We start from the raw sequence: 24428 nt of genomic DNA, 5'->3' as shown, positions 1-24428 counted from the left end.
CATCTGGCATTCCTAGTCAGCTCACAGATCCTCAGTGTCTCAGTGGCGATTCTCTGCCAAGCTTCCCAGAGTTTTACACCACACATGGCAGCTTAGTTTTTGATCAAAGACTCAAGGGATCTCCAATGCATATTTCTAGAGCTATTTCTCTAAACAACTCTTTGCTCTATGGTACCTTGGTCCATAAACCTAAGCTAAGCTGTCTCAGCAGTCCTATATGCCAATCTCTGGGTATTCTCCTATGTAAAACACAGATTTTTATAGGGGTTCTACTTTTCTGTGCTGTGTCTGGATAGTGCCCTTAGACAGGAAACAAGAGCAAATGTCAAGGTTACCTTGTGCATTTCCCCTTTGAAGGATCATAGTTGTGTGCTGTCTGCTGAAAAAGGTTGCTTCATACAGTTAATCCAGTTTTAGAACTGTTTGGCAAAAGGGTGACTTTGATAGCTGTTACTCTGTGATGCTGGAACTGGAAGTCTTATTTAATTAATTAAAAATAGCATAGCCTTAATTTCCAGCCATCAAAAGTCAACCAAGAGGTGGAATTCCCTGGCAGTCCAGTGGTCACGACTCCACGCTCCCACTGCAGGGGGACCCAGGTACAATACCTGGTTGGAGAACTAAGATCCTGCTGTTGCGTGGTGCATTTAAAAAAAAAAAAAATGTCCACCACAGGAAACCACTAAGCAGTAGAAAAATTAAAAGGTGAGGCAGAAGTATTAGTATACTTATGTAATTTTTCACTATTTTAATTTTTCTAGAAACAGAAGTTTCCAGAAGTCATATCATTTTACTTCATTTTCATTTCTCACCGATGGCACAGTGAACACTGCAGCACTTTTCATCCCTTCCTTCTTTGCTAACCAAAGCCTGATTTCATGTTTAATTCCAAGTAGATGATTCATGATAAATGAACTATGTCAGAAATGATGCTCCTCTTTCACTCTGCCAGATACTCAGTCCCCCAGCCTCCCTGAGAGCTGGAGGTGACCATACAACTATATATATTTTTTGCATTTAATGAATAATTTATTTATTTATGAAACTAGATTAGAATCTGGACTGTGATAAATTTACTAATTACACATGAAAATAAGACTCATTCACTTCTTCAATATTATACAATTATATTTTGATCAACGAGACATACAGGAAAGTCTGTTTAGGGGTTTACTGAAAAGATTTTAATTTTTTAAATAAAAAAGACTAGGTGATCTTGGCACCTTTTTCGTCCATTGAATGTGACTCCTTTCTGACTATAATATATATGAGGAGAAAAATTCTATATTCCTAAGTATGACAGAGAAGAGGGAACAAAAGAGCCTGGGTCCTTGATGACATCACTGAGCAACTAAATTTGTACAGCAACCCACTGCCTCTGAGAAAATTAAAACCTATTTAACTACTCTGTCTAAGGTTTTCTCTTTCTACCTGTCATAGAAAGCATTTCTGACTGATAAATGCATACACCACTTGCTCTTTAGACTAAGAAGAGTTTGCACATAAGATGAAAAAATAATTTTAAATTATAAGATAAAAAGCAAATGGTTGAGAACTGCATTCTTTTGAAGTCTATGAACTAATCAGGTTTCCTTTGATGTGTATGAAATGCATGTCTGCCTTGTATTCCCCTTTAGACTTCCATGTGGCCAGGGGTCTTTTTTCTATATGTGGGCCTAGGCACTTTGGGGTGTTCAAATTAGCTTGCTGACAGACTCTTACTTTTAGACCTACAAATTATTTTTGTCACTTAGATATTCTTTGACTCCATTAAGACCACAACCCCACAGACCTAAAACTTTTTTCCTGCTGAAGTAAGTAGGCAGGTAAAACAAATAAAGAGATGGTTTACTGTCTTACGTTCACATTCTCTGACATCCAAGTTGAACTGCTGTAATGCTCCCAAGGTGAGCTGCCTTACTTCAGCTTCCAGCAAAAGCTGCATCAGAGATGTGGCTAAATGCTTGCAAGCTGACATACATGCTGTCTGGGCGACCTTTCCCTGAAACACAAGAAAGCAAATCTTAAGGTTGATGGATTAAAATGAAATTCCAACAAAAATTAAAATCATTTACTTTTCAATTGGGAAGTTCTTTCAAGGTTTTCTCCATCATGATAACCCTTCCTTTCAAATAATTTTGAAATTAATAGCACCTGATGGCAAACATCTTAAATATTAGCTCCATTACCATTAGTCATATCACTATAATACTCAGCTAAAATTCATAAAGCCCAGCTCTTCACTCACAACGTGTTTTTTCCCCTAAATCAACAACAGAGAAACAATACTCAAAATCTTAATTAAACTGAGAAGGAATGTTTCCAGAGAGGATAAATTTCAGCAATCCGTTCAAAACTACCGTAGTTCTTAAAGAGCAAATGAAAACAATTTCCTAACTTATCTGGAAACCAAAGTGTTTACTACTTTATGATTTAACACATATAAAATGAAAAGAATGGTTTAAAACAAAAAAGTTTTCTGAAAAAATTAACAAAAGAGTAAATTTTCTCAAAAAATAAGCACTGAAGTTTATGAGCACACACTCTAAGCTAATCTTTAAATCACTGATATTAAAATTAGTAATTTGCTATTTCTTTAAAAGATTCATTTTTACACTAGTGAATTATATTTTAGTCCCATGTCTGAGTTATACAGTATGGAGGACATATCCATTTCTTCCCCAGATGTATATTCATTTTATTTCTGCTACTTATCATCTGCTCTGAAAGACCTAATAAGTTTTTAAAAGTCTGACTCCTCATATTACTCAGTGGAGCCTTCTTTTTTGAAATAATGAAGTATTTCAGTCATACAGAAAAATATATATAATTTTATGACGAGCACACATATCCACTAAACATTAGAAATAAAGTCAACACCCCTATATAGCCTCCTTAAATCATTTTCTTCCCTCTCCCCAGAGGTGACCATTTCTTGTGTTAAGTATATCATTTGTGTTATAAAAATACTATAGGACAAGTATATAATAAGAAATGTCTTATTTTATGTATTTGGAATTTTCTATTATTACACAGGATATCCTTCTACAACTTGCTCTTTTGGTTCAATGTTATGAATGTGAATTTTTTTTTAAATGAAATACATGTGGTTGTAGTTTATTCCTTTAATTATTCCACAGTATTCCATTTTAGGACTATACCATAATTCATTTGTCCATTCTTCTGTTGTTGATGGTTTATGTTTTTTTTTCTTTTGCTTTTATACCAGATTCTGACTATAGTTTTCTCATATATATATATGTATATATATTTTTTTTTTTTTCCACATGTTTCTCTGGGCCAAGGCCTTCTACAAAAGTTGTTGCTGTTGTCTAGCCACTAAGTTATGTCTGATTCTTTTGCGACCCCATGGACTACAGCCCTCCAGACTTCTCTGTCCATGGGATTTCCCAGGCAAGAATACTGGAGAGGGTTGCCATTTCCTTCTCCAGGGGATCTTCAGAACCCGGAGACTGAACCCCTTTCTACTGCATTGGCAGGCAGATTCCTTACCGCTGAGCCACCAGGGAAGCCCCTTCTACAAAAGTAGCAGGCTTTAAATTGAACAAATAGAACAAACAATACCACAATGAAGTTTTAAATTTGCATGTCTTTTTATATACTTCGAATAATTCCTTTAAGGTTATTTCTTGAATCTACTAGAATGAGAGTGATTCATAATGTACATGTGTATATATGAAGAGGAACACGGGTAGAAGACAGATTTCCAAATACCTAACTATAAATAGCTCTGCCTACAGTATGTTCTGATTTACAATGTTCCTAGATATTTCTGAGTGTCACTTAGTTGCATAATCACCAGCATGAGTCCTGTAACAATTTTTTCCACAATTAAATAAGAGATATTTTATGATTTGTAAGTCTTGTTTCTACTTTTGAGAAAGTAAAAAAGAAAAAAACAGAAATTTTCTAAATTTTATTTGATTAAAAATTATTTTATAGAATAAAAGATAACTAATAAACAGTGACATTACACGATCTAAAAATGTTCCTCCTCTAGATGGTTCTGTTTGTACGTTCTGAAGACCCACACTCTGTAGGTGATTTAAGACAACAAATGGAAATACTTAAGTTAGGGAATAGAGACCAAGTCAGGATGAGGCAATGGAAGCATAAAGTAGCCTAAAGAGAAAAGTCACAAAAAGAAATCCACATTAAATGGCATGCTGGCAACCTAGAACAGGTGCCACCAAGAAGCCAGATAATTCAACACAGTTGTTAGGCTATGTCCCATGTGAACACTCAGAGGCGGCAGGTCAAAGTTGTGAGGAGCCCAGCGGCTTTTCAACAAGGACAGTGGGAGTGCAGTGAAGCAATCAGGATAGACTAAAATATAAGTCCAGAGATAACACTGCAAATCAGAAGGCAGAGAAAAGGGAAAGACACTCTGTCTTAGGCAGCTGACATCTTATGTTATTTCACTTAATTCTCCCAATCACTCCAAGAAGTTGGCATTATTCTTTTCTTGTAGATGAATAAACCTCACTTCTCTGTAAGGTTAAGAAATTTAGACAAACTAATACAGCTATTTGTTAACTTCTACCCAATCCTAAATCTGTATCTTTCCAGTAAATCATCACCTAAAAAGCAACAGTAAATCTTACACTGTCTTATACTGGAACAGCTGGGCAGAAACAGGTTCAGATAATGGCAGGGTTAACAGGCTACCCAAGACATAACAACTAGGTCCAAACAGGTAGGAGAGCAGTAGCTCAGGAGCCAGCTCTTCAAGTACTGGGTATCTGCTGGGCACGCTTTTTAACGTGAAGTCCAAAATAATTATCTAGGCCAAGACAGCTATTTAAAGGTCCTAACAAACTGAACAAGAAGATGTTGTAAAAATTAAAGAGCTAAAAGTCCAATTAAGCTGGAGGCTGAGAAGATAATATTTGAAAAGCTTGTTTCAAGCAGTCAAAACAGATTGCCAAAGAAAAGGAAAACGAACCTAATAAAATTAAAATAAGATAGCTTAAATCAGAAAGATAAAGGTTTGAATTTTCATGTCCATCACTGATTAGAAGTGTAATTTAGGACAAGTTAGTTGATATTTTAAATGCACTATTTATCTAAAAATATTAAACAGCTTCTCAACTTTAGCATTAACATGAAACAATCTATCAGTTTATATCAATAGAGCCAAAAGCACTTATACTTCACCATATGCTACATACTACCTTAACATACTGAATTACTTAACTGTCCTCCAATCACTTTCCACCATATTTCCTCCCACTCAAGCTAATTTCTTACTTCCAAACATAGTGATAATTGCAGAAATGTATATTTTCATTGTTAAACATTTTTCTAATTATAGAAAGCATTTTGGAGCTTTGCTAATTCACAGTCTGCTATTCATTCATTCCCCCATTCCCCTTTTTACTTCTGGTTTCCATTACTACCACAATATCCACAGGTTTTCTAAGAAAGCATAAACAGAGACTCAGGCAATGATAATCAAAGCATTAAGCAATAAAAATTGGTGATTTCACCCTCTTTATTAAGTAATCTGCTTATGAAGTAGATTCTTTCTAGGAATGAACTGCCAAACTCTAGGACAGGATAAAAATCTGGAACATAAGAAAACTTAATCTGACCAAAACTGCCTTTGGATACCCCCAGGAACAGTTTCAAATCAGTGATAATCAAAACTAGGTTATGTCTTATGAAGCTATGATAGTCTTAGTGTACAGAGACTACCCATGAATAGAAATAGAATGCCAGAGAAGATGAAAAATGACCTAAGCATTATCATCATAGTTTGAATATATGAGGAACCTGGGATGCAGGGAGATTTGAGTCACACAGTCATAAAAAGCTCTATAGGCAACATCATACTGCCTCTTAATACAGCTACAATATTTCCGTATTCCAAGACAGTCAATAAATATCAACTAAATGAACTGAAAGTCAATTACCAAAGGACTTAAATAGTTCATACTACTCAATTCAGTTAAAATACCTTTAAAAAAAAAGTTTTGGGAAACCAAGAAGAGTACATTGGTGAAAATTTATATTGTTAATTCAAAGTCAGGCTTATTACCATACTGAGGACCATCCCTGGGCATAAGTCAAGATCTGTGATAATGCGTTTTTCATTTTCACCATGGAGCTCTTTAGTAACCAAATCAATCCACTTACTTCAAAAATATATGCAGATTTACATAATCTAACTTGAATTATTCCATCTACCTCCTATTCTCTATTTACAGTCTCACTTGTACCATAAAACTTTGCACTAAATGATTTACTGCAGTGTCATTTATGCATCTACATTTCCTTGAAATTTATGTGATTTGCAAGGAAAGAAACTATGGTATTTAAAATTTTGGTATATCTAAATGAAGCAATAGTTCTAGACTGCAAAGTAGGTGCACACTGCCATCCAACTTTATGCTTTGGGGCTATTTCATTCTCTTCTACAAAAAGGGAGATACCATACACTGTTTCATACATAGATATAACTAAACACAACTAAGAAAAATGTATAGGAATCTCACAAATTTCAAAGAAATACAGAAAGCTTAGTATTCATAACTTTCAATTACGACGTACTTCAATTATACAATACTAAGTGCTATGTCATAGTAGTAAATATGAGTGAGTAGAGGTGAACAGTTTACAAAAAGCATCATTACCCACAGTGTCACCACAAACCCTACCACCATCACCAAGGCGGCTGCTTCCATATATTGAGCACTGACTACATGCCAAGTGTTTTGAAAATATTTTCTCATATAACTCCCACAAGAGCCCCATGAGGTATTTAACCCTCTCTTTATAGATAAGGGTAGAGAAGTCAAGCTATATGAAAACACCTTGTAAGTTGTGGACCAAAGATATGAATTCAGCCTTGTCAAACTCCAAACGCTCTTACCATTTGATTTTGCCTCCCAGTAAAAGTCCTTGTGATACTTGCTATACTGTCTTTCTGTAGTTTTGAGACTGTGGGTAAGGGAATAAAGAGGACAAGAAGAAAACTTTTTTTCCCTCCCTTCTCCATCTAAGAAAGCGTCCAAAGGACACCGGATTCACAGAGGTTTAGAATGAACCCCAAGCACAGCTCTCTGTCAACCTACTGGGATCAGATCTGAGCTCCGATCATCAAGAATCTTAACTACATGACTCTAAGTGGTCAAAGCCAAATTTCTCTTTCTGTGGATAATCTTAAGTTTCAAAGTAAGGAATGCTTAAAGAAGGCGAGGAACTATTCTGTGAAAGAGCTGTCTTTTCACATCAACTTTCTTCTCTGCTCTCTGAGTAACACTCCATTGCTTACAGTATGATGTGTCAAACTTTATCTTTCTCTAGTTATTTAATGAGCTATTTCACCATGAAAGAGAAAAGTTCAGACACAGAAACTGTTCTAGCAAGGCAAGTAAGAACTACTCAGAGAGAAGTAAACCCACCCTATACATTGCTCATTCTTTCTGTGTACCCGCACCTCTAATTCCTTAGCCTTCTGCCCTGACCACGACTGTAGACGGTTTCTTCTGGCTGTCCTTTCTTCACTGAACAAGGAAGCTGTCTTGTTTCCTTTCCCTCAATATCCCATAGACATGGGTATGGCCGCTTCATTCCCAGAGTACTACACTTCCTATTTACTTAGAATGGATATTCTACAAGCCAGATTCCAACAGCAGAGATCTGGATCGTCCCATATGTTCCTGTTATCTGATACCCATGTTTTGAACTGTGTTTCCTATGTGCTGCAGAAACCCTATGGCAAAGTCTTTACATCTAAACCATCTTAAAAATCACATATCCTGTCCAAGTAGTTTTTTGCACAATGGTATCCATGTCTTAGGAAGGATTATAATCCTATTTAAAGAGCATTCTCAAATTCAATTAGAGAATCTATATAAATATCCACTCATCAAAATATTCACAAAGCGCTATTTTAGATAAACAAATATTCCCTAACAACTAAAGAAAATGAAGCCCAAGGGTGACAGTTAAAATATCCTAGGCAAGGTAGGTGGTGTTATTTGATGACATTAGTAGAGTCTACAATGAGATGGTGAATCAAAAATAAGAAAAACACAACAGAAAGTAAATAAGGGGAAATAATCCCCAATCAATTTCTCATGAAAAAATTAATAAATTCAAATGAAAAAGCAGAGTCAAAAGAAAACTAGGATGTAGATGGAAGGAGGTGTCAGAGGAGGGATGTAATAGATGCCATAAACCTGGTTCTCAGACTCACCCACCTGTTTCACTCTTATTCTCAGTCATTTGTCAAGAAACACAAGAAACAACTTAAAAACACTTTTTGCTATCCATGGTTTTATTGAGGTATGATCACAAACAGTACATATGGAGATCTTAATAAACAGCTTGGTGACCTTTGTTATTCAGTCGCTCAGTTGTGTCTGACTCTGCAACCCCATGAACTGCAGCACACCAAGCTTCCCTGTCCATCCCCAACTCCGAGAGCTTGCTCAAACTCATGCCCATCGAGGACGGCCATTTCATCCTCTGTGGTCCCCTTCTCTTTCAGCCTTCAATCTTTCCCAGCATCAGGGTCTTTTCCAATGAGTCAGTACTTTGCATCAGGTGGCCAAAGTATTGGATATTGGAGCTTCAGCTTCAACATCAGTCCTTCCACTAAATATTCAGGATTGATTTCTTTTCAGTTCAGTCGCTCAGTCGTGTCTGACTCTTTGAGACCCCATGAACCACAGCACGCCAGGTCTCCCTGTCCATCACCAACTCCTGGAGTTCACCCAAACTCATTTCCATTGAGTCAGTGATGCCAATCAACCATCTCATCCTCTGTCGTCTCCTTCTCCACCTGCCCTCAGTCTTTCCCAGCATCAGGGTCTTTTCCAATGAGTCAGCTCTTCACATCAGGTGGCCAAAGTACTGGAGTTTCAGCTTCAACATCAGTCCCTCCAATGAACACCCAGGACTGATCTCCTTTAGGATGGACTGGTTGGATCTCTTTGCAGTCCAAGGGACTCTCAAGAGTCTTTTCCAACACCATAGTTCAAAAGCATCAATTCTGCACTCAGCTTTCTTTACAGTCCAACTCTCACATCCATACATGACTATTGGAAAAACCATAGCCTTGACTAGATGGACTTTTGTTGACAAAGTAATGTCTCTGCTTTTTCATATGCTGTCTAGGTTGGTCATAACTTTCCTTTCAAGGAGTATGCATCTTTTAATTTCATGGCTGCAGTCACCATCTGCAGTGATTTTAGAGCCCCCCAAAATAAAGTCAGCCACTGTTTCCCCATCTATTTTCCATGAGGTGATGGGACCAGATGCCATGATCTTAGTTTTCTGAAAGTTGAGCTTTAGGCCAACTTTTTCACTCTCCTCTTTCACTTTCATCAAGAGGCTTTTTAGTTATTCTTCACTTTCTGCCATAAGGGTGGTGTTCTCTTCATATCTGAGGTTATTGATATTTCTCCCAGCAATCTTGATTCCAGCTTGTGCTTCTTCCAGCCCAGCATTTCTCATGATGTACTCTGCATGTAAGTTAAATAATCAGGGTGACAATAAATAGTCTTGATGTACTCCTTTTCCTATTTGGAACCAGTCTGTTGTTCCATGTCCAATTCTAACTGTTGCTTCCTGACATGCATACAGGTTTCTCAAGAGGTGGGTCAGGTGGTCTAGTATCCCCAGCTCTTTCAGAATTTTCCACAGTTTATTGTGATCCACACGGTCAAAGACTTTGGCATAGTCAATAAAGCAGAAATAGATGTTTTTCTGGAATTCTCTCGCTTTTTCGATGATCCAACAGATGTTGGCAATTTGATTTCCTTTAAGATTGACTGATCTCTTTGCAGTCCAAGGGACTCTCAAGAGTCTTCTCCAACACCACAGTTCAAAAGCATCAATTCTTCAACACTCAGTCTTCTTTATGATACAAGTCTTACATCCATACATGACTACTGGAAAAATCATAGCTCTGACTATATGGAACTTTGTCAGCAAAGTAATGTCTCTGCTTTTTAATATGCTGTCTAGGTTTGTCATAGGTTTCCTTCCAAGGAGCAAGCGTCTTTGTAATTTCATGGCTGCAGTCAACTTTTGAAGTGATTTTGGAGCCCAAGGAAATAAAGTCTGTCACTGTTTCCATTGATGACCTTTACGTGTAAAACCCTCTAAAACTGACATCCAGATCAAGATATGAAATATTTCCATAAAACCTGAAAGTTCTTCATGCCCCTTTCAAATCAGTAGGTCCACTGACACCATGAGGTGACTTTTCTAAAACCCACTGATATGTTTTGTCTGTTTCTTAAACTTCATACATTAAAAAAAAAAAATACAGGTATGAATAAATCACAATTTGTTTATTCATTTTTCCTATTGATATAAATTTGGTTTATTTCTATGTAGGCACTATTATGAATTGTCTTTTAAAATATTGCTATGATTTATGTCAAGGGGTGTTCTTCATTTTTAAGATTTATTTACTTATTTATACTTGGCTGTACTTAGTCTTCATGGCTATGCATGTGCTTTCTCTAGTTGTGAGGACAACTCTTGTTGCAGCGGTTGGGCTTCTCATTGCAGTGGCTTCTCTTATTGTGGAGCACAGGCTCCAGGACACACAGGCTTCAGCAGTTGTGAAATAAGGGCTCAGTAGTTGTGGCCTGTGGGCTTTAGAGCACTGGTTCAGCTCTTGTGGCACACAGGATTAGTTGCTCCGTGGCATGTCTTCCCAGAGCAGGGATCGAACCTGTGTCCCCTGCATTGGCAGGTGGATTCTTAACCACTGGATCACCAGGGAAGCCCCGTGAATAGTCTTTCAAGTGGAACTATTTGTTTTCCTTGGAAAAATACCTAGGAGTGAAACTGCTGGATCATAGTTTGTTAGTAGTATGCTTAATTTTATTAGAAACTGTCAAAGTTCTTCAGAGTGATGGTATTATTTCATTCTCCTACCAGTTATGTATTGAGAGTTGTTCTGTATCTTCTTTGATATTTGGTATTATAAGTCTTTTTAATTCCTGCTATCTTACCAGCATATAGTGGCATCTTATTGCAGTTTCAATCTACAGTCCCTTGTGAGTAATTCTATTAAAAGCATATTTTCATGGGCCTATTGGGCAAGTGTATATCCTCTTTTGTAAAGTACCAGTTAAGTTTATTGTCCACATTGGGGGTGGGTGAAACTGTGAACTAACATTTCCTTAGAGATTTGTACAAGGTCTTTGTATTTTCTGGATGACTGATTTGTTACAAGTACTGAAAATATTCTCATGTTCTTTGGCTTGCCTTTTTGCTTTCTTAAGGGTGTTTTTTTATTTTTATTTTTGATGATCAGAAATGTATGATTTTGATAAAGTATTAATTTTCTTTTTATGGCTAATACCCTTTATGACTTGTCTAATAAATCTTTTCTTAAGCCAAAGTCTTGAAGATATTCTCATACATTTTTTAGACAATTTACTACGTTAGCTTTCACGTTTAGCTGTATAGTCCATCTAAATTTATAGTGTGGTGTAGATGTTAGTGGGCTTTCCTGGTGGTTCAAAGGGTAAAGCGTCTGCCTGCAATGCGGCAGACCTGGGTTTGATCCCTGGGTTGGGAAGATCCCCTGGAGAAGGAAATGGCAACCCACTCCAGTATTCTTGCCTGGAGAACCCCATGGACAGAGGAGCCTGGTAGGCTACAGCCCATGGGGTCGCAAAGAGTCGGACACGACTGAGCGACTTCACTTTCACTTTCAGATGTTAGTATTAATTTTCTTGTCAATTCAAATACTGAATTGCTTGAGCATATCTATTGAGATATCTTTCTCCCACTGGATAGGCACCTTTGTTGAAAATCAAGTGACCACTACATGTAGGTCTATTTTGAGACTCCCTATTCAGATTCATTGATCTTTTTGTCTATCTTTATGCCAATACTTCACTGTCTTTAACAGCCCAAACTTTAGAGTAGATATAGAAATCAGGCAGCATAAAGTTCTCCAAACAGTATTCTTCTTTTTCATGATCGTCTTCATTTTATTTTAGGTCCTTTCAATTTTCATATAAATCTTGAAATCAGCTTATTAACATCTATACTCAATTTCCTCTAGATTGGTATAGCTAGTATGATTTTACATGAACATAAGAAATATTAATTTATTATATATAATGGATGGCTTAGAGCATTAAGGCTTAATTCTCACTCAGAAGCCTAGAGAAGAACTGCCACAGATTAGTGGCATTTTAACAATATTGCATCCATAAACATAGTATACGCTTCCACTTAGATTTTTAATTTTGCTAATAATGTTTTGCAGTTTTGAGTGTGTAAGTTTTGTACAAATTTTGCCTATTGCAAAGTACTTCCAATTTTTTGATGCTATGGAATTACATTGATTTTTAATGTCAGATTCTAATTATTTCATTATTAGTACCTAGAGACAGAATTGTTTTGCATAGTGACTTTGTTATCTACGATCTTACTAAACTATTAGTTCTGCTATCTTTTTTTGTAGATCTCTTAGGATTTTCTATATAGATAACAGTGGGTATTTTGTTGTTGTTGTTATTGTTGTTGGTTTTATGCACTGCAAATCTTCTTTGATTTTATGACTTGATTTTTTTCACTTTGTGTACTGTGTATTTGGTAATGTAGAAATTTTAACTTTTTATGTAGTTCAATTTGTGAGTCTTTTTCTTGTGGTTTCCTTATTTTTTCAATAAATATACTGTAAGAATAAAAAGATAGTGTGATCTTTTAAAAAAAGAAAAAAGTTTAATTTCTCCCTGTTTTAAGTAATACGCTGCTTGCCATATTGCACTTACTAGTTCCAACAGGATACTAAATTGAAATGGTAAGAGCAAACATACCTTGCCTTGTTCCAATCTTGCTTTTTTCAGTCTTTCGCCATTAAGTAAAATATTAGCAGTAAGTTTTTCATAGATACCCTTTTTCAGATTAGATAAGACTAGATTAGTCTACTGAAAGTTTCTTTTTCATGAAAAGGTATTCAATTAAATGCTTCCTCTGCATTTATTGAGATGATCACATGTACACACAGACATACACACACATACACACACATACACACACACTGAATGAGCTTATTTCTAATAAAAAAATTTAATTTGTATTTAAAAACCTTTCACAAAGAAACTCCAATCCTTGATTATTTCCCTAGTGAATTCTATCAAATATTTGTTGAAGAAATTAAATCAATTCTAAACAAAATATTTCACAAAATAGATGGGGGGAAATATTTATAAACTTATTTACGAAATCAACATTACTCAGACAGAAAAATCAAAGGCAAAGATAAAATAAGAACAGAAAACTATAGAACAGTATCTCACGTAAACATACACAAAATTTAATATAATAATAACAAATCAAGTTCAGCCTTATATTAAAAAAAAAAGATGATGCGCTATAGCTATATAAATGTATCTGTTACTGATTTCCAATTTATTTCAGTTGCAGATGGCAAAATAGTCACATGATTTTACTCCTTCTGAATTTATTGAGACTTGTTTTATGGTCCAGAATATGCTCTTGTGTAGTGAATGTTCTGTCTACACTGGAACTATAAATGCCAATTAATGATTAAGTCAAATTATTTGATACTGCTGTTCAGGTCTTCAATATCCTCACTGATACTCTGTTTACTTGTTTTATCAGTTACTGAAGGAGTGTTGCTGCTACTGCTGCTGCTGAGTCGCTTTCGTCGTGTCCGACTCTGTGCAACCTCATGGACGGCAGCCCACCAGGCTCCCCCATCCCTGGGATTCCCCAGGCAAGAATACTGGAGTGGGTTGCCATTTCCTTCTCCAGTGCGTGAAAGTGAAAAGTGAAAATGAAGTCGCTCAGTCGGGTCCGACTCCCAGCGACCCCATGGACTGCAGCCCACCAGGCTCCTCTGTCCATGGGATTTTCCAGGCAAAAGTACTGGAGTGGGGTACCTGTTAACTAGTTGCAATTGTGAATTTGTTTATCTTTGCAGTCCTCAGTTTCTTTTTCGTTTATGAATTTTAAATTTTGTTCATACATTGCTGAATGTAGCCATGGTTAAGACTGCAATGTATCCTCAATAAATTGGTCATTTTATCAATATAAAATATCAATCTTTATCCCTAGAATGCTCCTTCTTCTGAGATTACTTTACCTGACAGTAATACAGAAACTCAATTATGATTAGTGTTTACATGGTGTATCTTAATTCTTTCCTGTTACTTTTAACCTATCTGTGTTTTTATAATACAGTTGAATAACTCCAGTTATCCAAAATAATCATTCTCTGCCATTTATTCATAGTATTGGTACAATATAAATAGCAGAATTGGTTGGATTTAATTTGATTTACTTAGATCTTAGCTTTCTTTTCATCCAATATCTTATTTTCCATTTTTTTTGCCTTCTTTTGAATTATCTGAGTATTTTTATGCATCTATTTAACTATTTTTGGCTTATTAGCTACAGCGCCTTGTTTTATATATGTAGTGTTATTTCAGGCTTTATAATATGCATCTTCAGTGTTTCACAGTCTTTCTTCTTTGTGAATTTCTTTAAAGAGCACTGACTTTTGTTGTAGCAAACAGTTCCATTTCTTTTCTTTCACTTTGAGATCTGGAGGTTTGCTGGCATACACACTTATGTAGGGATTAGAAATCATCTTTTCTCCAGTTACCTTGCTGTGTGTGTGTGCTCAGTCATGTCTTCTCTTTGTGACCCCCTGGACTGTAGCCCCACCAGGCTCCTCTGTCCATGGATTTTCCAGGCAAGAATACTGGAGTGGGTTGCCATTCCCTTCTCTGGGGGATCTTCCCAACCCAGGGATTGAACCTGTGTCTCCTGCATTGGCAGGTAGATTCTTTACCACTGAGTCACCTGGGAAGCCCCTCCCAAACATTGCTCTGGTGCTAATGGTGAGATGAGGTCTCAGGTTTTCAATGCTTAACACAAGCTGTGGTTAAACTTTAGAGTTTCTACTCTTCTGGCAGTTCTACTGAATGCTTCAGGAGTTCAGTGGGGTCTTTCCCATCTTACAAGTAGGAACTTGACCATCTCCCTTCCTTATGTGAATTCTGGCAATTGTGGTCAGCTTCTGTGCCCCAGAAGTTGTTTTTGCCTGACCTCATGGATTTTTTTTACCCTAGGCATGAACAGTTAATATTTAGCCAAAGCCTCAGGGGATTCCAATACCTGTTGATCTTAAAAAAATCTGTGGATTGATACAATTCTTCAGATATAGAAAATGCTCAAGCACTGTTTCTTTAAGTAGTGCTTCTGTACCATGTTCATTCTCTCCTCCCCTCTGACACTCCAAAGACATGCAGATTAGACCTTTCAATTATGTTGCATCTCTATTTTATGATCCTTACCAGTTTTAAAATTTTAAAATTTATTTTTTTTCTATGTGTTTAGGTTTAGATTTTTTTTTCATTTATTTTTATTAGTTGGAGGCTAATTACTTTACAATATTGTAGTGGTTTTTGCCATACATTGTCATGAATCAGCCATGGATTTACATGTGTTCCCCTTCTCGATCCCCCCTCCCACCTCCCTCCCCATCCCATCCCTCTGGGTCTTCCCAGTGCACCAGCCCTGAGTACTTGTCTCATGCATCCAGCCTGGGCTGGTGGTCTGCTTCACCCTTGATAGTATACTTGTTTCAATGCTATTCTCTCTGAACATCCCACCCTTGCCTTCTCCCACTGAGTCCAAAAGTCTGTTCTGTACATCTGTGTCTCTTTTTCTGTTTTGCATATTAGGTAATCATTACCATCTTTTTAAATTCCATACATATGCGTTAGTGTACTGTATTGGTCTTTATCTTTCTGGCTTACTTCACTCTGTATAATGGGCTCCAGTTTCATCCATCTCATTAGAACTGATTCACATGAGTTCTTTTTAATGGCTGAGTAATATTCCATTGTGTATATGTACCACAGCTTCCTTATCCATTCGTCTGCTGATGGGCATCTAGGTTGCTTCCATGTCCTGGCAATTATAAACAGTGCTGCGATGAACACTGCGGTACACGTGTCTCTTTCAGATCTAGTTTCCTCGGTGTGTAGATTTTTTTTTATTAATATTAGATCTCTGAGTTTACAAATCTTGACTTCTACTTTGTTGAGTCTGTTGTTAAACCCATTTAAAGCATTTTAAAAACTTCACCTAATGAGTTCTTCATTACAGATTTTATATTTTGCTATATATTAGAATATAGGCTTCCCAAGGGGCTCATTGATAAAGAATCTACCTGTAATTCAGGAGACAGGGGCTCGATCCCTCTGTCAGGAAGGTACCCTGGAGAAGGGCATGGGTGACCCACTCCAGTATGTTTGCCTCAGAATACCCTGGCAGGTTACAGTCCATGGGGTCACAAAGAGCTGGATGTGACTGAAGTGACTGAGCACAGTACAGCATGCTAGAAAACACATTTGCTTTTTAATATCTGTACAAAGACTGTACAATCTCTTTTTTTCTCTGTTTTGGCATTTTGTCCATTCATTCCTCTTTAACATATTAATCATAGTTACTTTGAAATCACTGTTTGCTAGCATAAATATCTGGATTATCTAATAATCTGCTTCTACTGACTGTTTCAAGTTTTTATTAAGGTTCAGTTTTTTCTGCTTATTATCTTGTCAAGAAATTTTGTTTCATATGGCAAAAAAGATGCTATAGAGGCTCTAGATTATCTTATCTTCCTAAATAGAATTTTAAGTTTTGCTTAGGCAGGCAGTTAAATTATTAGTGAATCATCTTGATATAGTCAGGCTTGTTTTAAAAATTACAGTGATTTTTCCCTTACACTTAGGACCTTGTCCTTAATCCCTTCAAACAACTTTACAGATATTTAAACTCCACAGGACAGGAAAAAGTCAGTTTTCATTCCAATCCCTAAGAAAGGCAATGCCAAAGAACGTTCAAACTATTGTGCACTATGTCCACTATGTGCACTACGAGTGCACAACTGCACTCATCTCACACGCTAGCAAAGTGATGCTCGAAATTCTTCAAGCCAGGCTTCAACAGTATGTGAACTAAGAACTTCCAGATGTTCAAGCTGGATTTAGAAAAGGCAGAGGAACCAGAGATCAAATTGCCAACACCCACTGGATCATCAAAAAAGCAAGAGAGTTCCAGAAAAACATCTGCTTTATTGACTATGCCAATGCCTTTGACTGTGTGGATCACCACAAAATGTCGGAAATTCTTCAAGAGATGGAAATTCCAGACCACCTGACCTGCCTCCTGAGAAATAGGTATGCAGGTCAAGAAGCAACAGTTAGAACTGGACATGGAACAACAGACCGGTCCCAAATTGGGAAAGGAGTAGGTCAAGGTTGCATATTGTCACCCTGCTTATTTAACTTACATGCAGAGTACATCATGAGAAATGCTGGGCTAGATGAAGCACAAGCTGGAATGAGGATTGCTGAGGGAAATATCAATAACCTCAGATATGCAGATGACACCACCCTTATGGGAAAAAGTAAAGAAGAACTAAAGAGCCTCTTGATATAAGTGAAAGAGTGAAAAAGATGGCTTAAAACTCAATCACTCAAAAAACTAAGATCATGGCATCTGGTCCCATCACTTCATGGCAAATAGGTGGGGAAACGATGGAAACAGTAACAGGCTTTATTTTCTTGGGCTCTAAGAAATCACTGCAGATGGTGATTGCATCCATGAAATTAAAAGAGGCTTGCTCCTTGGAAGAAAAGCTATGAATAACCTAGACAGCATATTAAAAAGCAGAGACATTATTTTACTGACAAAGGTCCGTCTAGTCAAAGCTATGGTTTTTCCAGTAGTCATGTATGGATGTGAGAGTTGGACTGTGAAGAAAGCTGAGCGCAGAAGAATTGATGCCTTTGAACTGTGGTGTTCAAGAAGACTCTTGAGATTCCCTTAGACTGCAAGGAGCTCCAACCAGTCCATCCTAAAGTAAATCAGTCCTGGGTGTTCATTGGAAGGACTGATGCTGAAGCTGAAATTCCAATACTTTGGCCACCAAATGTAAAGAACTGACTCATTGGAAAAGACCCTGACGCTGGGAAAGATTGAAGGCAGGAAGAGAAGGGGACAACAGAGGATAAGATGGTAGGATGGCATCGCTGACTCAATGGACATGAGTTTGAGCAGGCTCCGGGAGTTGGGGATGGACAGGGAAGCCTGGTGTTTTGCAGTCCATGGGGTCGCAAAGAGTTGGATGCGACTGAACTGACCTTAATTGAATCTTATGTTCATCTAGTTGCTCTGTGGGTTCAACCTGCAATGTTTTTGCTATGTAACTTCTAGAATATTTGTTCAGCTATCAATATCTTAGCACCTGATGTCTTCTAAAGTCCCATAGTATGCTGTATTCATGTGCAGCTTAGAAATGGGCCAAGGACTGAAGGAGAATTTTATATAGACACTGAGAGGCCCCTTTTCTATGTCTCTTTCTTCTTTAGTATTCTGTTTCTCAATAACCAATTCTTATTGGAATCCCAAACACTGATTCATTCTTTTGACAATATTATGATTTATATTTTGTCCAGTTTTATAATTTTTGATGGCTAGAGGATAAGTCTGATACTTGCTATGGCATCTCAAGTAGAATCCCCCCAAAATCTTCATTTAACAATTTATATCAACCAGAAAAAAACTACAGAAGTCAAATTATAGAATAGTAGAGAAAATAAAGAATGTCTCTCTGGTCAAAAATTTTATATGCCCTAGTCTTGATTTCCTTTATCATCTTGGCCATCATTTTTGCTTTATAAAGAAAATGCACACATATATGTTTCTTTTGAACTCAAATTTACAATAAGGGATAAAGGGTATAGCCAATAATCAGTACATGAATATTATTAAACAACAATACCACCAAAGGCAAAAATCTTAGCTTGTATGTTCTACTGCCATAGACCAAAACATTGTCAGAGCAAAATTAAGAAAAACATATAAAGGTAAATGGAGAAAGTACAGATATGTGTTTTAATGAAAATCAACATACAAATTAAATACAATGTACTAGAGCATTAACTTTATTCAATTTTTGTCTCAGTTTCATCACCTGCACAATATGATTGTTACAATGGTTAAATAAAAATAATTCCTATGTAGTATTTACTGTAGTACCTGTCTTATATTAATTACTCAGCAAATGTCTTGTGATTATGATTAATTTTTATTTTTATGATCCTGAATATGAAAAACAGTTGAAAAAGACAATGGGTATGTAAGTATTTTGTAAGGACATATTTTACTAATCACTTTTGCCTTTTATAGAGTCATATGATTTTTTTCTTTTAAACCAAAACTTGTCACGCAAAAACGTGGAAAGCATACTTCCTATTCTGAAGCAAATCAAGGAGAGCATACAATTAAGTGCTAAATAGAGCAGAATAAACTCTAAGTAATATATGATTTTAGAATAAAAGACTATGAGGCCAAAATAATCAGAGAAGACTTCACAAAAGTGGTAGGACTTTCTGTGTGACCTTCATTTCATCTCAACAACATGGAAATATTTAAGTGGCTTCCAATTTTAAATGAGGCAATACATTTTACAAATAACAACAATTATTACTATACAAACCTCTACAGAATGGCTTCCTTGGTGGCTCAGACTGTAAAGAATCTGCCTGCAATGCAGGACACCTGGGTTCGATCCCTGGGTTTGGAAGATCCCTTGGAGAAGGGATGGCTACCAACTCCAGTATTCTTGTCTAGATAATTCCATGGATAGAGGAGCCTGGCAGGCTACAGTCCATGGGGTTCCAAAGAGTCAGATATGACTGAGCAATTAACACTTTTACTTTTCACTTAAAGAGAAATAAAAACTTTTCCTTTCCCTTTTCTCAACTACTGTTCAGGTTAAAGTGCAACTTCATCAAGTCATCTCATTAACACAGAAATATCTTTAAGGGTATTTAGTTTTTGTCATGTTTGACATTTCACCAGACTGCAACCAAGATGCCAAAGAATCAGATTCAAATATTAATAAGCAAAAGGTCATGATGAAGTAATCTCCAGAGTTCTATTAGTTCTTGTTTTCTGACCCTATCCAATTCCTTCTCCCTTTCTACAGTCCTCTCTTACTACACACATTTTCAGTCATTGGCTTAGTTTCAAGATATACCCTCTAAACTATAATTTCACTGGAAGTGCATTTTAAGTGGAGGCCTCCCAGAAGCTGAATTCCCAATCCAAGGGTGATCTGTACAGGAATAAAGTTAAAATAAAAAGTAGAGTGGGAATGAGCTAAAAATTAAAGCCAATTTTGATATTTAACTATGAGAACAAAAAAAAAGGGGGGGAGGTAGAGAAGAAGAAAAATAGGAAAAGTAAAAAATAAACCTTCTCCTTCAAACTTTCCAATAAGCTATTTAATAATGTGACAAAGCAAAGCGTATTAAAATATTAACCAAAGCTTCCAGGAAAACCTCTATAATCTCAATTGTTTATTCAAGACCTTTACAAACCTCATAAAAAATTAAATGGGCCTGGAAAAAACACACCACAGCCATAGGAGAAAGTTTACAAAACACGATGCTACAGACGCCTGAATGTCTGCCAGCCAGTTGCTTTTAACTTCCACATACAACTTATTACTCAGTCCCTAACTGGTCAATACCCTAAATAAGAGCATTTCTCCACCCAAACACCTCATTAGCCTGTTTCTTTTTTTGCTTTTTTGAGCTAATGTATCCTGTAGGTGCTTTGGTTCATTATTTTCTGCCAATAACATATGCTTCATTTCAGAATATTTAAAACCTCAGGTTTCTCTGACAGAAACAATTTAAGATCTTTTTTATAAGAATTTAATTAGCTCTAATTAATTTCACTATTGGGAGAACAGTACATGAACCATTATATCCATTTTATGGTAAGTAATAGTGAAAACAAGATAGGACCAGAGTGGAAGTAAGACACAGAGAAAGAGCAATAACTTTGGTTCATACTAACGTAGGCTCAAATCCTGGCCCTATCACTTCTGTGACTGTCGGGAAAGTTTAATCTTCATTAGAATCAACTTCCGCATCAGCAAAATGAATATAGTGATATCGACTATGCAGAAAACATATGCAATATCTGAGGTCATATAATATAGAGCCCTGACCAGTGTCTGGCACATAGTAGAGGCTCAATGAATGGTAGATACTTTATTATAAAATATCCCTGTCATTTTGAGCAGTACTGCCGATACATCAAAGAAAATTTAAAGGGAAAATTTATTTGGGTCCCAGGGAAACGCGGTTATATAAAAACTCAACATACAAATTCTAATGTGAGTTGAACTTAATCAGTTTTCATACTCCTAGAAATTTACTCTGAGTTAATCATGTTGCAGGAAATTGAGCATAAAGCAAGACTATGTCTCAGTTTGAGAGGATAAATGCTCTTAAACCATTTATATCTCAGGGAAATATGCTGTACATTCTTCCCATCCCTGTCTTTTCCCCTTCTGAATGGTCTGACAGGAGCTATAAAGGAGGAAACTTTTCATCACAGTGTATCTATGTGAAAGCACCAAAACATGTTAACAATTAGAGAAGAGGAAATCTGAAAGACTGCCTTGTTAATTAAGAAACTTACTATCAAAAAGCTCATTAAACAGTAATGAAACCAAATGGCTATTAAAATAAGTACCCACTGAATAAAGGTTGCCTGGCTAACAACCTCAATATAGCTTTTTACAAACATCTGCAATAGTAAAGACCCAGAAAAAGATGAAAAGCCACAATAATGCTAAAACCATAATTGACAAACCCACGGATGAAGTTATACTAAGTAGAAGGCAGAAGCTGACTTAAGAAAAGCCTTTCTAGAAATTCAGAATATGAGACATCAAACATTCTTGTAAAGTGCTCTACCATCTATCCCTTGTTCTCACAGACCCTGAGCATTGCATAATACAAAACCAGGAGGCTGTTCCTCTTTACACTTTGCTATGCCTAGCTGTTAAGTTAAGATGTGGTTCTTCCTATTCCTAGTGGGTTCCTTACCTACTACTTGCTGCCTGGTTAGTTTCTTATTTAATCAGAAGCTGCAGATATTGATGAGATACTGGTATAGTTCCTTGAGCAATGTCCCTAAGTGGCCTTGTAGAAGGAACTCTACAACAGGACATACTAGATATTAATCATTCACATTATATTCCACAAGTTCAGATAATTTTAAGAGACCCAAACATTGGTGATAGGAAAAAGATGCTAGCATTGAAAAAAGAATATACTTGCAGAATATGTTAGCTGCCTATACATTATCCATGCTCCCATCTACCTTAACAAAATAATCCTTGGCTATATAAACAGTTGGGTTTCCCTGCTGGCTCAGTGGTAAAGAATCCTCCTGCCAGTGCAGGAGATGCAGGTTTAATCCCTGGGTCAGAATGATCCCCTGGAGAAGGAAATGGCAACCTTCTCCACTATTCTTGCCTGGGAAATGTCATGGACAGAGGAGTTGTGAGGGCTACAGTCCAAGCCAGTAGAATTAGGAAATTGGATGAGAGATGTACACATGAATAGTCTGAAGAAAGGGATGAAAGGCTATCTATTTACCTTGTTTTTGGACAAGTATACAGTGTGGAAAGACTTCTATATCTTCCTCAGGTAAGGAGGAAGGTAAAAATACTAACATACAACCCAAGGAAAAATACTACAAAACAAAGGACAGGGTACAAACTCTGTGATGGTTAATCTCATGTGTCAACTTGACTAGGTCATGAGCTGCCTAGAGATGTGGTCAAACATTATGCTGAATGTGACTGTAAAAGTATTTTTGGATGAAATTAATACTTAAACCATACATCAGCAAGATGATGGAGCAGAAGGACATGAGTTCATCTTCTCCTGCAAGAACACCAAAATCACAATTAGCTGCTGAACAACCATTGAAAGGAGGATGCTGGAACCCACCAAAAAAAAAGATACCCCATGTCCAAGGACAAAGAAGAAGCTGAAACAGGACAGTAGGAGGGGCGCAATCACATTTAATATCAAACCTCATATCCACCAGAGACTCTTGGAGGGCACAAACAAAACCTTGTGTGCCCCAGGACCCAAGGAAAGAAGCAGTGATTGCCACAAAAGACTGAGCCAGACCTGTCTGTGCGTGTTTGATGACCTCTCGTGTGGGCATGGGTCAGCAGTGGCCTGCCACGGGGACAGGGGCACTGGCAACAGAAGTTCTGGGAGGCACTGTGTATGGTGTAAGTCCTCTTGGAGGAGGTCACCATTAGCCCCACCACAGAGCTGTAGAGTGGACAATGAAGAAACTACAGAACATCTTTAATCCAACTTTCTGCTGATGGTGGGGCTGTGCTCCTTCCCTGTAGTTTGGCCTGAGGTGGCCCAGTTCTAGAGTCTGCAGTCTCTGTGGTAGGCTATAGGCCCTATGGTAGGGGTAGTGGCAACCTCCTCCAAGAGGACTTATGCCAGCACTGTGCCTCCCAGGACCGCTGCTGCCAGTGCCAGGAACCCCCACGCAGGCCACGGGCTTAAAGCTCAACATTCAAAAAACTAAGATCATGGCTTCTGGTCCCATCACTTCATGGCAAATAGATAGGGAAAAAATGGAAACAATGACAGAGTTAATTTTCTTGGGCTCCAAAATCACTGCAGATGGTGATTACAGCTATGAAATTAAAAGACACTTGCTCTTTGGAAGAAAAGCTATGACAAACCTAGGCAGCATATTAAAAAGCAGAGACATTGCTTTGCTGACAAAGGTCCATCTAGTCAAAGCTATGGTTTTTTAGTAGCCATGTAGGGCTGTGAGAGTTGGACCATAAAGAAGGCTGAGTGCTGAAGAATTGATGTTTTTGAACTTTGGTGCTAGAGAAGGATCTTGAGAATCGCTTGGACAGCAAAGAGATCAAATCAGTCAGTCCTAAAGGAAATCAGTCCTGAATATTTATTGGAAGGACTGGTGCTGAAGCTGAAGCTCCAAAACATTGGCCACCTGATGCAAAGAGCTGACTCACTGGAAAAGACCCTGATAATGGGATAGACTGAAGGCAGAAGGAGAAAGGGGTGACAAAGGATGAGATAGCTAGATAGAATCATCCGCTCAATGGGCATGAATCTGAGCAAACTCTGAGAGGTAGTGAAGGACAGGGAAGCCTGGTGTGCTGAAGTCCACAGGGTTGCAAAGAGTCAGACATGACTGCGCGACTGAACAACCACAATACTTAAAGCAGTAGACTAAGTAAAACATGTTACCCTCTTTATTGTGAATGGGCCTCATCCAACCAGTTGAAGACCTGAATAGAATAAAAAGGCTATCTGCTTGTGAGAGGGTATTCTTTCTGGCTAACTGCCTTGACCTTGCACATCAGTCTTTCCAGTTTTCAGACTCAAATTGAATTATGGCTCTTATTGGATCTTCAGTATGCTAGCTTTTGGTCAGGAACTTATATCAAATTCTTCAGTCTCAAGCTTGCCACTGCAAACCTTAGGACTCCCCAACCTCCGTAA

At 37.3% G+C, this 24428-nt stretch overlaps 1 protein-coding gene across 1 annotated transcript in view; it reads right to left on the bottom strand.

The window, feature by feature from the left end:
* EXOC6B (exocyst complex component 6B) overlaps positions 1-24428 on the bottom strand; it is a 675781-nt gene that overhangs the window by 184261 nt on the left and 467092 nt on the right. Inside the window, 1 exon segment of the mRNA XM_070476359.1 lies at positions 1861-2002. Coding sequence (XP_070332460.1) covers positions 1861-2002 — 142 coding nt within the window.

This window comes from Odocoileus virginianus, chromosome 2 (genome assembly GCF_023699985.2).
Source record: "Odocoileus virginianus isolate 20LAN1187 ecotype Illinois chromosome 2, Ovbor_1.2, whole genome shotgun sequence".
NCBI classification, from domain to species: domain Eukaryota; kingdom Metazoa; phylum Chordata; class Mammalia; order Artiodactyla; family Cervidae; genus Odocoileus; species Odocoileus virginianus.
Note: the sequence above shows the minus strand (reverse complement) of the source record. Positions and strands in the feature narration are given on the sequence as shown.